The sequence below is a fragment of the Zalophus californianus genome, chromosome 3 (genome assembly GCF_009762305.2).
Source record: "Zalophus californianus isolate mZalCal1 chromosome 3, mZalCal1.pri.v2, whole genome shotgun sequence".
Classification (NCBI taxonomy): domain Eukaryota; kingdom Metazoa; phylum Chordata; class Mammalia; order Carnivora; family Otariidae; genus Zalophus; species Zalophus californianus.
Window position 1 is genome coordinate 58,337,453 of NC_045597.1, and position 17,557 is coordinate 58,355,009.

General features: G+C 44.6%; 1 protein-coding gene across 21 annotated transcripts in view; it reads right to left on the bottom strand.

Moving 5' to 3' along the window:
* Positions 1-1,671: 1,671 nt before the first annotated feature.
* Positions 1,672-17,557, bottom strand: part of RCBTB2 (RCC1 and BTB domain containing protein 2) — a 44,589-nt gene continuing 28,703 nt past the window's right edge. For 15 of the 21 annotated variants that reach the window (XM_027589334.2, XM_027589333.2, XM_027589324.2 and 12 more), the window contains 6 exons: positions 15,801-15,866; positions 12,800-12,990; positions 12,141-12,267; positions 10,232-10,371; positions 5,046-5,176; positions 1,672-2,961 (listed from right to left, as the gene is read on the bottom strand). In XM_027589334.2, the coding sequence (XP_027445135.2) occupies positions 2,821-2,961; positions 5,046-5,176; positions 10,232-10,371; positions 12,141-12,267; positions 12,800-12,990; positions 15,801-15,866 (796 nt within the window). In that variant the 3' untranslated portion in view covers positions 1,672-2,820. The remainder of the gene's footprint in view (positions 2,962-5,045; positions 5,177-10,231; positions 10,372-12,140; positions 12,268-12,799; positions 12,991-15,800; positions 15,867-17,557) is intronic. The other 6 variants (XM_027589342.2, XM_027589336.2, XM_027589341.2 and 3 more) reach the window with 1 other exon arrangement.

A 17,557-nucleotide genomic window follows, 5' to 3' on the forward strand; every position in this document is an offset into this window, starting at 1 on the left:
ACAGAAAAACCTAAGATGAATTTATGTAAGATAAAGGATTTGTTAATCTCTGATGCAGTGTCATTATGATGAAAAATGTACCTTTTCCCTCACATATCCCTAACTGAACAGCAAGGTTTCTGGGGCTCTACAAACACTCATCTGTTAGAAAGAAAGTGTTGTGATCCTTCATATAGGAGTGTTGATGGCAAGCCTATCCTCAAAGACCAGAGAGAAAGGAATGTATTTTTCAGGGATGTATCCACGGGACTCATCTGTCATCTCTCAGCTGGCCTAATTAGCCCTGTCTTTTGTGGAGTCCCAGATTTTAAGGGTTAAATAGTGATTTTCATACTTGGCTAAACATCAAAATTACTTGGGGAGTTTTTTAAATGTACTGAATTAGAATCCTTAAATCTGTATTTTGTAAAAGTTCCAGAGATCATTCTATTGTACACAGAGATAAGAACTGAGAGACATAGCAGTGCAAATCTACACATAGCAAAGTTTAGAAAATCTGGGTAAGTCCATCCAGCCCTTTTGAGGAACTGGTACTCTGGAAGCATGGCTATTGACTCTGTGGCATTCGGGAAAGGGCAGGCCATTTCTCATGCCTAAATAACCTTACCTGTTCCCTTTGAGTGTTCCAATATTTTCTAAAATTTTATTTATTTGAGAGAGAGCACGAGCAGGAGGAGTGGCAGGCAGAGGGAGAGGGAGAAGCAGACTCTGTGCCGAGCAGGGCGCCTGACGTGGGACTCGATCCTAAGACCCTGGATCATGACCTGAGCTGAAGGCAGACACTTAACCGACTGAGCCACCCAGACGCCCCGAGTGTTCCAATTTCTACGTGAAATGATTTCATAAAAGAAAGAGGCATCAAGAAGCTTCAGAAGACCCCGTCAGAAATAGACAAGAAAGGAAGAGGTTTCAGAAGAGCTCATGAGGATGGAAAGGCATGTCAGTGGCGCAGGAGGCTGAGGCAGGGAGCGTCAGCAACGCAGCCTGCAGCTGTCCAGCAGCCCGAGCTGATAGCTGTGGCCAATCCCACGTCGGAATGTTACTCTGCTAGATAAAATAGCACATCTATCAAATAATCAAAACAAATGGTATATATGGCTGACTTAAAATAACAAATAGCTGAATAAGACTACATAATTCTAAAAAGAGCATTCTGATTTAGAACTAGAGACATCCAGGCCACTTTGCCCCTACCAGCTAAGGTCTGCAAAAACAGATAAAAAGGAACTAAGGATTCAAAAGTGACCTCACTGGGGGTCCTGGGTGGCCCAGTCAGTTAAGTGTCTGCCTTCGGCTCAGGTCACGATCCTGGGGTCCTGGGATTAAGCCCCATGTGGTCAGGCTCCCTGCTTAGTGGGGAGTCTGTTTCTCCCTCTCCCTCTGCCTCTCCACCCGCTTGTGCGTGCACGGGTGCTCTCTCACAAATAAAGTCTTTAAAAAACAAAAACGAAGGTGACCTCACCAATAAAGAGCAGTCACGTTTAATAATATGAACAGTAATTATGTTATGTGCCATTTATGTTTTAGGATGGGCTTTGCTATGATACCTTATCTGAGTAGCTGCTTCCAAAAATAAGCTTTTATCAAATGGGTTTTTGTAAATCTAAGTGATGTCAGGTTGATATAATTTTGCCGCCCCTTAGGGATTAAAAAACCACACATTTGTCCTATTATCTGCAAATAAGCACTTTATTATCAAATGGTTCAGCATCAGAACAAGGTTTCTAATTCCAAAAGAGTTTTTCTTTACGTAATATATTGTGAAACACGTATCATATAGTGAAACCACGTATTAGAGGAATCTGACGCTACATCCTACATCCCGTTCCAGTTTCTTTCTTGCAGTTGGGTAACTTGTTTTGATCTAAAAAGTATAAATTTATCTCATTCTTGTTAATGCTGTCCATGAAATGCGTGAGATCCTTTTCAGCTAGCACTTCATAATTATTCTGTGCCAGGTTAAGAGAACTGTTTTATAGTGACATAAAAGTCAACTACAAGAGAAACGCATAATCATCTTTACTTACACAGGCAAATCTCTCTTAACACAAAAGGGAAAGACATAATGCAATTATATAAGGCAGATGAGCCCAGAAATAACATTCATTCAGAGACAATACTTCATATTCAATAATCCCATATGAGAAATTAATGACTCAGAGTAAACAGGAAATTAAAATTAGCCCTTGGGACTCTGACAATTATTTGCCAAGGCTGTTTGTGGATTTTAATTAATGCTCATAGTTAGTCACTATGACTCAGAACCAGTTACCAGAAGAATACGAACCTCACTTGTTACAGGCTATTTCAAATTTGTTTTTGTGCAAGTTATTCCTTCATCTAGTATCCCACAAATAAAGCTGTTCTAAGGGCATGCTTCAGATTTATAAGAAATTAACTGAGTGCCTACTTAGTATGGAAGGCGCTGTGCTGGATGCTGACAATATGTTATGACAGCATTCCTCGTCAAGCTTTCTGTGTGATACCAGCTTTTGAAAGAATGAAAATTTGGCTAGAATAGCATATACTTAGACCAATGTACCAAAAGTGTCCAACTTAAGTGACTCGAAAGAGGAAATGGTAAATAAGACATTTCAGTTTTTTTCCCTTGGGCTTAGTCACATCTGATCAGAGCACTGAATGCTTTCTACCGTCAACTTCAGATTTCAGCTGATGGGGCAGACTGACAACCGCCTTCTTTCGACAGAACGTAAGTATTCAGTCAACGGTAGCTCATCATAAATACTATTAAGGAGAAGTTATTCTCTGGCTTTTGCAGGGAAAATGGAAATGCTAAAAATTATTTCTTGCAGGTGAGGATCAATTTTTAAAGGCTCCAACTCTGCTTGCTTTGCTGATAAAGTTCTTGAGAAGATCATGGTCCATTTCTGCAAAGCCTGAAGTCTGTGTTACTACAGTCAAATGGTTTATGCAAAACCTGAAGCAGAATTCTTCTAAATCCTAGGAATAACAACAAAAAATGTTTTAACAAATTTGTCTATCCCAATGCAATGCAACATCGCATGAAAATTCCAAAGACACAGGAAGGAAAAAGGATTTGAGAGCCAAGAGGAAGAGATGTCGGTACCGCACAAAACTGGGCGGCTAATGTGAGTCTATGCTTGTAAAAATTTAAGTAACATGGAGTAAAATATTCAAGTTCCTCCATGCCAGCCCACACAAAGAATCTTTCTCTTCTCAGAGATAGGCATAGGCACCATGTGTATGAATTCTTGAGACAGTATTTGCATTGTTCATTCCATTTGCAAAATACTCCACTTTTATATTCCCCTATAGGAGCTCAAAGGTTTCTACCTGAAAAGAGTTTCTGCTCTGTGTTAGGCACTACCCTTGGCACTAGGCATAAGGTTGGGAGCAAAACAAAGTCCCTGCCATTCCTCAAGGAGCTTACTTTCTAGAAAACCGAGGGCCGGAAGGTAACCATACAGATAATTCACATAAATAGGGACTATGAAGAAGTCTTGAAGATGAAGCCTAGTTCAGGTGGAAACACCGTGTGCCCACTGCCTCATCACTTGGGAGAGAGCCCGCCAGCCCCCAGGACTACCCCCATGACTTCAAGAAACTTGAGGAAAGACTGTGCAGAGACGATGCCTAGCCATGAAGCATTTTGCATGTTTTAGGGCCCAATATATGATTAGGTTGATGAAAGACATTCACTATGCTTTTAAATGTGAAGGTTTCAAGGTGGGTTAAGATTTTTTTTAAATGTTAAGTGAAAAAAATCCAGTTTAGAGAAATCTGTATCACGTGACCTAGGGAAAAACAGAAGGAGCTGTATGAAAATGTTAATGTTCTCTGGCTGAGGAGTCATCTTCTTCCTCCTTTTTATGTTTTCCAAATTTTCTTTAATAAGCATATTTATTTATATAAGCAGAAAAGAAGTTACAAGCTTTTCTCTGCCCACCACTAAATGTTCCTGTTTTTTAACCAAAGGAGAGGATATCCTTATAACAAAAGGAAATCGACTCCAAGAAGTATGGCCTGCTTCCTAAAGATTTAGCTCTAAGACAGGTTTTCCTTTCTTTATTATCAAAACAATACACGGTCACTGTAGAAGGTTCAGAAAAAAACAAGCAAAGATAGGAAATAAAAATCATCCATAATCCCACCATTCAAAGATGACCTTTGACAGTCTTTTTTCTCTATGTAGATAATGAATCTCAGTCTTTTTAAATTCAGCTACTTATGCATTAATAAAGAACAAAAATAGGGGCATCGTTTTTCAATTAATAATACACTGTGAGTAGCTGTATAATTTCATAGTATATAACATTCTACAGTGGAAACAATCCTCCACTGTTCCTGTTGGCTTTTTCTAATTTTTCAAAATTATAAACAGTGCTGCAATAAACATCTTTGAAGCTAAGTCTCTGTCCAAATCCGTGATCACTTCCTTATGATAAATTCCTACAAGGGAATTCCTTAAAGAATTGCACCTTTAAAGCTCTCAGTACACTTGGTACGGATCACCCCCGACACGACTGCCCCAGTTCACACCCTCAGCGGCTGTTCAGGAGAACATCCATCATGCTGAGGCTGCATTATCTTTAAGATTATGTTTCCCTGTGTCACAGGTGAAAAATTATACCTTGTTTTCACTTATATTTTCCATTTATTCATAAGCCCATTTTGTTCTTGGTCCATTTATTTCCATCAAACGCTCATGTTTTCTTTTTGTTTTCCAAGAATTCTGCATTAACTATGGTAAATGTGCTTCATGATATGTTGCAGATATTTTCCCCAGTGTATCATTTACTTTCTAATTTTCTCGGTGGTATTTTTGGTGTATAGACTTTTTTTTTTCTTTCTGAAATCAGATCTATCAATCCTTTCCTTTATGGCTTCTGCCTGGGAGACCTACCCTAACAATATATAAATGTTCACTTTTTCTGGTGCTTCTGGTTACTTCACTTGTTTACATTAAATCTTTAATCTCTTAGAGTTGATTTTAGTTTAATGTATGAAGTAAACACCTAACATTTTCCCAGAAGGTCAGCTAGTTGAAAGAATGCTTTTCTGACCTGAGCATCGTACTTCACGGCAGCCGAAAGCAGAGCGATGGCATTCTCCTCACAGATTCCTTGCTTGATAGTTTGCTGGCAGAGCTTTTTCAAACGATTTTCTCTATAAAATGTAGCCAAATCTAGCAACCCTGGTGGGAAGAGATGTTTATTAGAGGGAGTGATTTCAAGCATCCTGCTTCAACTCGCTCCATCCTTCAGAGAGCATACTTGAACATAAGCCTTGGGGAAGAGCTGTGTATACACAGACGTGCGCTGACTTCCATCCTGAGCGTGGCTCTACCTGGGAACGCAGCTGAACTGAGCAAATACAACCCACAAATGAGCAGCTGTGGCAAAGCAGGCGCACAGTGAAAATGGCCTGCATATTTTTCCTAGAAAGGCTGCTCGGATTGTCCCTCCCCTTGCATTATGACCTGTCCTCCTGGGTCATTTCCCTCAGCACATGCACATGCTGAAACAATGCTCATAATTTTACAAAAGAAAAAAGAGAAACTTTTCATGGATACATGTGCCTCCCATCAGTCTCCCCCATTTCTCTGCAAACCTGGGAAACATCCTCTCTGTCTGCTGCCTCCATGTTCTCATTTCCCATTCTCCCCCGAAGCCATTCCAGTAGAATCCCATCCCCTTGATGCCCTGATGCCACCAATGCTTCCATGGAGCCAGACCCAAGGGGCTGTTCTCCAGTTCATCTCACTCAACATTTACACAGAATTCCATGTGGTTGGTGACACTCTTGAAACTGTGTTACTTGCTGCTGTTTTTCTTCTCCCTAATTCTCTTCAGTCTCTTGGCTGGGCCATTCTTCCTAACTTCCCCATGTTTGAGTGCCCCAGGGTTCAGTCCTCAGTGACCTCCAGCACCAACCCCCTGCCCCCCAGCTTAAAATGCCATCTAATACATACTGATGATTCCTGCTGTATTCTCTGTCGCCTACTTTCACATCAGTCACCGCAGAGAGAGAAACCTATGTAAGCCAAGGATATGGCTCTCTAAATCTCCATGAGAGCATTTGTTAATCAGTATAAAGAACGCCAGAAATACTTTGTCGTTATGAAAGGCATGGTGTTTGGCTAGGAGGCCCGGCTAGAAATACTGGAGGCTCCTCCTGCCCTCGCATGAATGGGACGAAGCAGCAGGAGACCAGTAGTGCCCGCTCTCGGAGAGGCACACTTGCTAGGTCTACACTCAGGCCTGGCTTGCCGCCTGATCAAAAGCTTAGCTGTATCCTCTACTAGAAAAGGGTCACATCTACTGCAGGCTAACCTTTCATGCAAGGTGCTTCACGGAGGCCTAAAGCACAAAGAGCCAGGATTTCATCAATCTGACAACATCAAATGTTTCTCCATCTCTCTGCTACTAAGTTGGGTGCACGTGGGAGGACTGGACTGGAAGCTTGTTTTCATTGTAACATGACCAATACTATCAAAATTATAGAAGAAGGGCCATGGCCCCATGGAGGAACTGAAATCTTTTGAAATCTTGAGAGCTATGATGGCTCAACTGTTTTCGGTCAGTTCTCCAAAACTCCCAAATTCCTATATATAGCCCCACACCCTCCTGAGCTTCAGAATTACAGAAATGCTGCCCTCAGAGAAGACCCTGTCCTGAGCCCCAGCTCAAAACAGCCTGGATCTGCACCTCCTCCAGGCACAATCCTCCCCACAGTGACCAGGGAGCCATGCACCCACTCCTAGACCACACTTGGATTACAGGGGACTCTGGAATTCCCTACCTAATTGGCCCTGAGGCCACATATGTGGATATTCCCTCCCCTGCAGACCATGCCACCAGTGCACAGATGCCCAGCCCCAGCAGGATGGGGGTAGATGGAGCTTGTATGCGCCGGCTGGGAGGCCCACACACCCCTTGCAATGCAGGGTGTAGCTGGTGGTGGGTAAAGAAAGATGGCTGGCCGCAAGCTGGAGGCCTGAGGTCTGTGCTTCCTGTGCATTCCCTCGAGGAACTCTAAGGAGTCCTAAAATCCTCAGTTCCAACTACAACTCCAGCCTGGCCTTTCAGTTCTCAATAAAGGTGTATTTTTCAAAGTATGAGGACTGAACATATTTCAACTGAAACACATAACTTTGAATTTTTATACAAATGTACAAGGGCCTTTATTTGGACTCCCACCCAGGGCCCTGCAAATGTTGGGAGTGGGCCTATAAAAAGAACTGCCATGCAGATGTCTAAGAAGCAACTCAAACTCCTTTGACTTTTCAAACTCAAGGGCAAAACCTGTTGCTTTCCATCTTCCTCATCTTAGTGAATGATATTTCCATTAACCCAGCTACTCAGGCCAAATACCTTAGAGCAGTGATCCTTCTCTCTTTTCCTCACACCCCACGTGCCATCCGTGAGCAAATCCCATCAGCTTCATCTTTAAAATATATCCAGAATATGATCTCTTCTCAATACCTCCATTGCTACACCACCCAAACCCAGGGTATAGTCACCTTGCAACTGAACCATCATAATTACTGGTCTTTTAACAGACACATGAAAAGATGCTCAACATCACTCAGCATCAGGGAAATGCAAATCAAAACCATAATGAGATACCACCTCACACTTGTCAGAATGGCTAAAATTAACAGAGGTAACAACAACAGATGTTGGTGAGGATGCAGAGAAAGGGGAACATTCTTGCACTGTTGGTGGGAATGCAAACTGGTGCAGCCACTGTGGAAACAATACAGAGATTCCTCAAAAAGTTAAACATAGAGCTATGCTATGATCCAGCAATTGCACTACTAGGTATTTACCCCAAAGGACACAAAAATACAGATTCAAAGGGGTACATGCACCCCAATGTTTATAGCAGCACTATCAACAATAGCCAAACTATGGAGAGAGCCCAAATGTCCATCAACTGATGAATGGATAAAGAAGATAGAATATTAGTCATCAAAAAGAATGAAATCTAGCCATTTGCAATGACGTGGATAGAGCTAGAGCGTACTATGCTAAGTGAAAAAAGTCAGTCAGAAAAAGACAAATACCATATGATTTCACTCATGTGAAATTTAAGAAACAAAACAAACGGGAAGGGGGAAAAAGAAGAGGAAAGCGAACCATGAGAGACTCTTAACTATAGGGGGAACTAGGTGGCTCAGTTGGTTAAGTGGCTGACTCTTGATTTTGGTTTAGGTCGCGATCCCAGGGTCCTGGGATTGAGCCCTGTGTCAGGCATGTGCTCAGTGGGGAGTCTCCTTGAGGATTCTCTCTCTCCCTCTCCCTCTGCCCCTCCCCCTGCTCTCTAAGATTTTATTTATTTGAGAGACAGAGCACAAGTAGGAGGAGTGGGAGAGAGAGAAGCAGGCTCCCTGCTGAGCAGGGAGCCCGATGTGGGGCTCGAGCCCAGGACCCTGGGATCATGACCTGAGCCGAAGGCGGACACTCAACTGACTGAGCCACCCAGGCGTCGCCAAAAAGAGACTCCTAACTCTAGAGAACAAACTGAAGGTTACTGGAGGGGAGGTGGGCGGGAAATGGGCTAAATGGGTGATGGGCATTAAGGAGGACATTGGTTGTGATGAGCACTGGGTGTTACACGTAAGTGATGAGTCACTAAATTCTACACCTGAAACCAATCTTACCATATATGTTAACTAGAATTTAAATTAAAAAACCGAAATAAAAAAATAAATCACATCACTCCTACTGTAGAAGTTGCCTCGCTTCCCCTGCCCCCCATATCCACACAGATCCATTCTCTCTTTCTTCCACGACCACTTCCCCCAACCTCTCACGCAGCTGGGGTTCTGTCCTTGGTCATCTCTGGTCCATGGTTTGGAATAAGTGGAACTTCCAGGACCCTGCCTTAAGAGACACTGGGATTTGCCCGCTGCCCCTTCCTCATGGTCCCTTCCTCCATCCTGCCACAGGTAATGCAAACACAGCCTTGGACCATGAGTGCAGGAGCCACACGTAGGGATGCCCTGCACTGTCTCCCTGTGTGAAAGAGAAACTATCCTGTTTAAACCGAATTTTTAAAAAAATGTTGCTGTTAAAGCAAATCCTAAGTAACAGAAGCCTCATGCGCAAAACCTTCCAAGGCTTTCCATCATACCAAGAATAAAACAAGCACTTCACCACGGCCTCCAAGGGCAGGCGTGTTCTTGCCCACATCCCGCTGCCTGACCTAATACTTACCACAGTGAGTGTCACTTCCCTCACACCCCCGCCTCCCTCCCTCTCCCTCCCTCCCCCTCCACACGCCCCATCTGTTCCTGCCTCAGACTTCTGCACTCACTGCTGCCCTGTTTAGAAGGCTCTTCCCTTGGGCACTGCTCGCCCTCTCTTGCTTCCCCCAGCTCTCTGCTCCACGCACTTCCTCCCAGAGGCTTTCCCAGCCCTCCTAACTGACCGCCTGGATTGACCTGTTAAGGACTGGTGTTCATCCGAATACCAGCTCCCCAGGGTAAGGGCCAGAGCTGTGGCACATATGGGGCATGGGCACTAAATCATTCGTGGAAGAAGGGAGGGCAAACTATAAAACTTCAGAAATCAGATTTCTGTTTCCTGATCAGGTACAAAGTGAGATTGGATGTATACATGTGAAACGAATATTTCATTTAAAAATTTGAGGGCTGAACTCTAATTCCTTATAGAAGTAATTCTTTAATTCTCTGCGCCTCTGGCCAGCAATATTGCTGACGGCTGTAACCTGAGATGTAGGATGTTTTTCACTCTGCGCCTGTTTGATAACCTGTATTGCTTTTTTACTGTCCCCACGCCTGAGGCGCGGGGAACGCCCCACACCACCTTCAGGACAGAAGGCCCCAGAATGCCCACAGTGTTCGGTCCCAGAGCCATGTGGAGGGACATTCCTGGCTCTGGAGACCGGCAGGGCTTATTATTACCGCATGCATTTATCTTGTTTATGCTGCAAACACCCGGAAGGCAGACAGTCATGGGCGTTACTGACGGACACTAGTTTCGCGAGAATGGCAGCCCCTCCACAGCGCTGGTGGTGTGACAGCTACCAAGTCACCCTGTGTACGAAGCAGTAACAAGGGAAAGGGGTCTGGGTCTGACGCCCAACAAGAGAACTACGTCTGTGGTCGCCCGCACAGCCACTTCCGCCTTGCCAGCCCCTCAGCCCGCTGCCGACCGCCGGGACAAGTCGGGACAAGTCGGGACAAGTCGGGACAAGTCGGGACAAGTCAGGGAGCGGTTACCTACTGCCTCCTCCGGAGGAAGGCTGATGCTGTCCGTGTATAGGTATTCCAGGAAGGCTCGGTAAACAGGATACGAAAATTCACTCATTTCTACGATATCATCCTGGTTGTCTTCCAGTGAAGAACGAAAATGCTCACACCTGAAGGAAGAGAGAAGCCCGTGGGCCCTCGCTCCCGGCGAGAGCAGACCCCCCCCCCCGCCCCGAGAGACACGTGTTCGTGGGGCTCACAGAGGGGAACTGACAACGAGAAGGGGAAACACAGCACCGCGCAGGATTCGCTTCCACTTGCACACCTGCGTGTCCCTGTCCTGGTCCCTCGCTTCCTGTGCTGGCCGGGGAGCTCACCCACGAGCACTTACCGGACGAGGCTGCAGGTGCCGACCCGCCATCGCGGAGCGGCCCCGGCCGCCATGCGGGGCAAACACAGGGCCGGCCTCCCAGGCCTCATTCCCGCGCCGCGGCCGCTGAGCGGCCTTTATGGCAATCAGGTGGGGTTATTTTCATGAACGCTGAGTAACTTTGTTTCTTTACCTCCTCCTCTAGGTTGAATGGTGTCCCCCCTCCCCACCCCCCCTCCCGATTCATAGGTTGATGCCCTAACCTCAGAATCTATCAGTATTTGGAGAAAGGGCCTTTACAGAAGTCATCAAGTTAAAATGAGCCTAATCCGGTATGACTGGTGTCCTTATAAAAACAGGGAATTTGGACACAGACATGCACGCAGGGAGAGCCCCACGGAAAGACTGGGGTGATCCTGCCCCAAGTCGGGGAATGCCGAAGACTGCCAGCAAACAGCTGGAAGGTGGAGGAGAGGCATGAAGTCTCCCTTAGGGGAAACGCACCCTGACAACCGCTGGACCGTGGACTTCAGCCTCCAGAACTGGGGGAGAATACGTGTCCGTTGTTGAGGTCACTCAGCGTGTGGCACTTTGTTACAGGAGGCCTAGCACACTAATAACCCCCACCTCTTCCAGGTAGGCTTAGGATCTATCGCGAGAGGGAACACATGCTGTGCGGCCTAAGAAGTGAACCTGAGACTAAAATGCCATGCTGCGTTTGTGATTCACTGTAGCAGGATTTAAATATCTGGTACACAATGACATAATGATTTTTAAAATCGTTATGCTAAGAGAAAGAAGCCAGGCACTAAAGATTACACTTTTCCATTTAAATGAAATGAATTCCATTAACATAAAGTTCTAGAAAATGCTAACTGATCTAGAGTGACTGAAAGAAGATCAGTGCTTGCCCCAGACCCGGGGCATGAGGGACCTTTGAGGGGTGACAGAAACGTTCTATATCTTGATTTAGGGCAGTGGTTCCACAGGCATAAATATACATATTATGTATATTTTGAGGAGTCAAAGCTCCTCAAACTGCGCACTTCAAAGGGATGCAGCTCATTGGCTCAAAAATTATACATCAATAAATCTGATTTTTGTCATCTGTGTTAACTTTACCCCAGACCTTGTTGTCCTGCAAAAGCCTCACCTTCTCTTTTTTCCGAGCATCTCAAAGTTCACTATCCCACAACTGATGAGGGGGGTGACAAAGCTCAGTTCCTAGGCGGGGAAGGCCCCTTCTGTGGAAGGGGCCCACGCAGTGCTCAAAGCCCAGAACACACTCGCCGAGCGAGCGAGCATCGGCTGGCTGCCCTAACACCAAGGTGCACAGACCACCTGCAAGGTCTCTACGGAAGCCGAGAGTCCTCACTCCCTGATGCCCCCTCCCCCCCGGCTCTCACTACACCGGCCCCGTTAGTTCTCATTTCTCGTGTCACGCATACTGTTTCCCTGGCTACACTGTATGCTCGTAGGGCAAAATCAGCCTTACTTAGCATAGTTCTGTGAACACCTAGAACATAATGAATGTATTTATTTCAATTCTCAAAATCAATGATTCCTTACCTAATTCTGAGAAGGACTTTATGTGCATAAATGTACTTTCCATCCACCAGGAACTTCAGGTCGGCCGTATTGGGGTTGTCAAATTCCCTCTTGAGCGACTCGGCCACTGTAAGGTGGTCGTCGGGTTCTGAGAGAGGAACACCAGACGTTTCTAGGGTTAACTACAGACATAGAGAAAACGCAGGCCAGAATATAGCACCGTTCTGTGGACTCTCATGAAAATACCCAAAATACATGACCAACGGAGCAATGCTTTTTTTCCCCTAAATACGGATTTTCACATCTCTATCATCAAGGATAAGAGCCTCACACACATCTGCTTGTAAATCTGGCAAACCAATAACTAAAAAGCCCCAAAGGGCTCCACTCAATGAAATTTTTGCGTGTTTCAGTAAATAGACTCGCTAAAAATGAAAGATATAGTTTCCCAGGAAAATTAAAAGCAGTGAAATAAAATTGCTTTTAATGTAGTATGTGATGTTGGTTTCTGATTCAGGAAAAATTAATCCATCAAATTAGTTTCCTTTCACAGGAGCCCATTAGACAGAAATCAATTGTATGATACTGCACCTAAAAAAGTCCTTACTATCACAACAGAAAGCGCCAGAGCTGCCTTCCTAGTGTTCAGGCCAGCACCCAAAGGGACAAAGACTGCTCACCTACGGACAGGAGGCGCCACGAGACGGCAGGCGTGGCAAAGCAGGCGAACACGTCGTCGGTGCAGGAGAAGTGGGTGAGGTGGGGCAGGATCACCGACTGGCCCCGGCACTGGCCCCACATGTACACGTGCCCGCCCTGGGTCTTGGCCGCCGACGTGTGCGCGGAGTGGCAGGCCGCGATCTCTATAATTCTAAGTTCACAAAGAAAGACCAAGTGAACACGGCAAACAGGAGAAGAAACAAGTTGATTTCTCCTTCCCTTCGCCTTAACTGATTTTAAAAAAAACAACAGAAGACTTAATCTCCTAAATTTTCAGGCACCAGTTATTTACATTTTAGCTATCCTTCAACGGCGCAAGTCATGAAGATCTGCTTGTTACCACTTCTAGCCAGTAGGCCTCCAAAAATATGTACGATCCCGTTGTGAAATGCAAGTACAATCCAAGGGGAGAGACCAAAACGAACAAATTAACCAAACAGTGATCTGATTTTTTTTTCTTAAAACAGGACTTAATGAAGTATGTAAAAAAGACTTGGGCTACTTAATGCAGGTCTTGACCCAATATCGAGAAATATTTTCATCAAAATTTCACCAATTTTAGTGTTAGATGGAACATGCTGTGGGCCACCCCAACTCGCACTACAAACAGTAAGGTCAATAGTTCTGAGTCACTGGACTCTCTCTTCAAGAGCCCAAGAGAGCAGATTTCAGAAACTGACATATGCTAGACCCTAGCACGGTAAGTTCATGATGGCCACAGGGGTAGTTGTCTGTATACTTCTCTAATGGAAAACTCTGTTGTTGTTGATTTGGAACTAATTAATTTTCTCTAAGTATAAACCACTATACAGATTCAGAAAACATAGCGAACTAGTTTACCCTAAGTGAGGTCGCCATCCTGATTTTGTCATAGCAGACCATAATACCACCATCCTCAGTGACTTAGGCTCAGAACTTCAGAGTCATCTTTGACTTCTTCTCCCTTCTCACTTAACCACTTTTTTTCAGAATATCCAGTTGACAAATCATAGAGATTCTCTCTTTGTAATTTCTCCCATCTACCACCACCCTAGGTAAGGCACACCCCATATCTGGACCAAAGTAACAGCCTCCTTTGTCTCCCTGCCTTAGACTCTCTCTTTTCTGAACCAAACTGCACAAGGCTGGCAGGTTAACAATCCTCTGAAAACACCATTCTCATCAGTACTTTCAAACCATCAGTGGCTTCCCACAAGATAAAATCCAGACATGTGGCATTAAGGCCTTCCATAATCTAGCCCTCTTTCCAATCAATTTGCCTACATACCCTATGTTCCAACACACAGATGTACTCACTGCCCCTCAATATTCTTATTCACAGTTAAAGTCCCTTGTTCAAGAATGTTCTTTCCTTTCTCTCTGCCTTAGAAATCCTGCCCATCTTTCAAGGCCCAGCTCAAATAGCCCCAAACTAAGAGGTCTCTTGTTCACCTGAGCTCTTGAAGCACATCCTGTCTACACCACTCCAGCCTGGCCCTTATCCTCTCTGGGATGTATGTCTTACCTCTTCAGCTAGATTATAAGTTGTTGGTAGGCTGAATCACCGGCTTATTTCTCTCTGTGTTTCTCTCCTTAATATGGTGTCTTCCTAAGCAATTTATAGGTCATTTTATTGACTAATTGGGAAAGACTCAACAACACAGAGTGACTGAGGGGTGTAAGACCCCACTGACAGGCTAGCAATCGAAGGATGGAGACATCCCTCCACGACCTGTTTTAACTGGATGTTTCCCAGCCAAGGAGGGAAGATGGACATCATACAAGCTGGAGATGGCTTGCCTCCAAATGTATTGTTTTCATGTGTGGCCCAAGCAATTTCACTGATTTATTCAAGGGTAGTTCTCAGCTCTTGAAGACAGGAGTACTAGAAACAAGGCTACGTATGATGTGCCACGGTGAAGAGCCTGGATGCTGGAGTCAAACAGAACTAAGGGTTCATCCTAGCTCTACTAGGCCATCTGACCGTGGGAATGTTCCCGAGCCTCTAGGAGCCTCAGTTTCATCACACTGCAAGGCTAGTACGTGAGAATTAAATGATAAAACGTCAAACACCAAGCACAGTGTCTGGTGTACAAATAGTAGCTACCAGTAGAGGTTTCTTAACAGAATTACTGCTAAGTGTTTTCAGTGGCAAAGCCTCCCTCATATAGAGACTGCACATTTCCAATGATCAATTCAGGTAGTGAGACCTTTCCTACCTACATGGTTAAGTCAATGAATGGGCCCAAACTTCCACTATGGGCTTTACAAAAGAACCTTCCTTGCCCACACAGGGAAAATGGCCAATACTATTTGGCTTCTCTTTTCAACAAATAAGGAAAAAAGGGGAAGGAAATAGAGTAAATACATTTATTCAAATAAAGGGCATCTGCTATTACCATCTACCCTCACATGTTACACCAAATGTGAGGGCAGCAACGTACTTCATTTTAACGTGGCTTGATGCAATGGGCGGGGGGTCAGACAGCAGCCTGTGAGGGCCAAGTTACTTAGACTCTTATCATCCATTTTATCGTCTTAAAAAAAAAAGGTGAGGAGAGCAGAAGACAAGGTAGCAGGCATTTCACAGCCTTGTGGTGAAGAGTAAATGAAATCAGCTACCCAGCACAGGGCACATTCAAAACCAGTCTCTTCTGGTGACTCAAGTGTTTACCAATGGCTGCAGGAACTCTGGGAGACCACTTAAAATCTCTTTTCCCTGATAATGTTCTATGAAAAATGTAACTGATGGAAACACAACAGTGTCCTTCTACCCAACATCAGAAAACCAGAATAATTTAATTCCTACATTTGCTTCTGGAATATCTTTATGAGCCTCATGGAACAGGAGCAGCCTTCGCCCTTACAAGAGGTGGGAACACGGCTTCGTGGAGAAAGGATGGAACAGACCTGGCAAAGGGGTTGGGATGCAGAAGGCTGTGGAGTGCTGGCCTTCCCTACGCACGACCTCGTGACGTTTACCTGGAGCACCTAGCAGCGCACGGGAAGTCAGGGGTGGGGCACGGGCTTGGCTGACGGCAGCAGCTGCTACAGGAACAAGAGTGGAGACAGTTTAGAGGGAGCCTTCAGGTCTAAGCGTGGGACCCAACCAACTGCCAAGGCTTCCTACTGTGGCCCAAGGTCATCTGTTCTTAAATCTGATTCACACCAAGAAGCAAATTCCGAAGGTCAGATTTTCCAGTCTAATATGCAACAGACAGTGACTGTGAACTGAGCTAACCTTCACTGGCAGGATGTCTGGCATATTTCACATTTTAGTTTGCAGCCCCGTGCAATGACAAGAAGGTACTACACGTTCCTAATAAATGAGTTTTGTGTCACCTCCCCAGAGTGATCCCCAACGACTGCAGCTTAATGGGTGTGGTACTAGAAACGAAAATGCAGAGAGTGAGGGAGAATGTAAAACAGAAAACAATGAGGAGAGAAAAAAGGTGACTTGTGAGCAAGAAGAGTGGAGAACAAAGAATGGTAATAAGGGTCCAGAGCAGTGACTCCCAAGCCTGGCTTTGTAAGAGGCCAACATATTACCAATTATCACAAGGTGTCACAAAATTCACAGAAACACAAGGCAAAGTTAGCTTTAAATCAATTTGACTTCAAATATGCTTTTATGAAACTTCAGGAACAAAGACAAATGCTGGTAAATCAAAATAGTGAGACTTCAGAAAGATTGGGAATGACTGGATTAGAGAGAAGAGAATCACTTTAGTCATTAAAATTACTTTTATGTGAACATAAATTGCTAACAAATGTTATTAGCATTCTTCATCAGAAGTAGATCTCTGTGGGAAAAATTTTAAAAGGTTTTCCTTGGGCTGTCATTTGAGCAAAGGATCCAGCGTAGACAGATTTTCACTTTCCACTTCTGTGAATAGGTAACCAGGACTGGGAGATCCACCCCACCCTAAATTCAATCCTTTTGTTTCTAATTAGTCAAACTTCCATGAAATGGGTCCCAAAGAGTCAGAAGTGAGTTCTTGAGAGATAAGTCATAACATATCTGCAAGTTTCAGTCACTGAAAAGGGTGGGTACGTGCAAAACAAGTCCCAGCAGACTTACAAATTCCTCCCTCGCAATATTCGTGTGGTGGAGAGCCTGCAAACTCAGGGATGACCACAGCGAATTCAGGCACGGAAAAGAGAAAAGCAGGAATATCTCCTTCAAAACATTCATTCATGATATTTAGAGCCAAAATAATGATTATGTGGACAAGAGTGAGCATGCAAGTGTGCAGCTATTTCCACGTTTTTTTTTTACATTTATAATTCAAAATTTGATAAAAGTCAAAAAGATTTTTTAAAAAAATTGAGTTTTCTTAAAACAGACAAAAAAGCAGTACTCCCAAGTACCAGGTAAGGAGCTGACACTCCATAACTCCCTTGCCCTGCTTTTCTGCCTCTCCTGCCTCCCCCACCACACTGCCCTATAATCCATCTGGCCCAGCGTGACTAGAGTCAGAAGACCTGGCGCTCATTCTGGGGTGATCGGGACCAGCAGTGCAACGTGGGGCAAGTTGCCGGTGGGCAGATAGCAGTGGATCTGGCAAGTCCAGTTGCAGATGAGTTAAAACGTATGTGAAGTGTGACAGCACCAGAAAAATGGTAAAGTGCCATACAAATATGTTGTTCTTATTTCCATGACACCTTTACTTGATCCTTTAACACTTCTTTGTTGTGTCTAAATACTAAACATCCCTACTGACTGGATTTGCTAAACT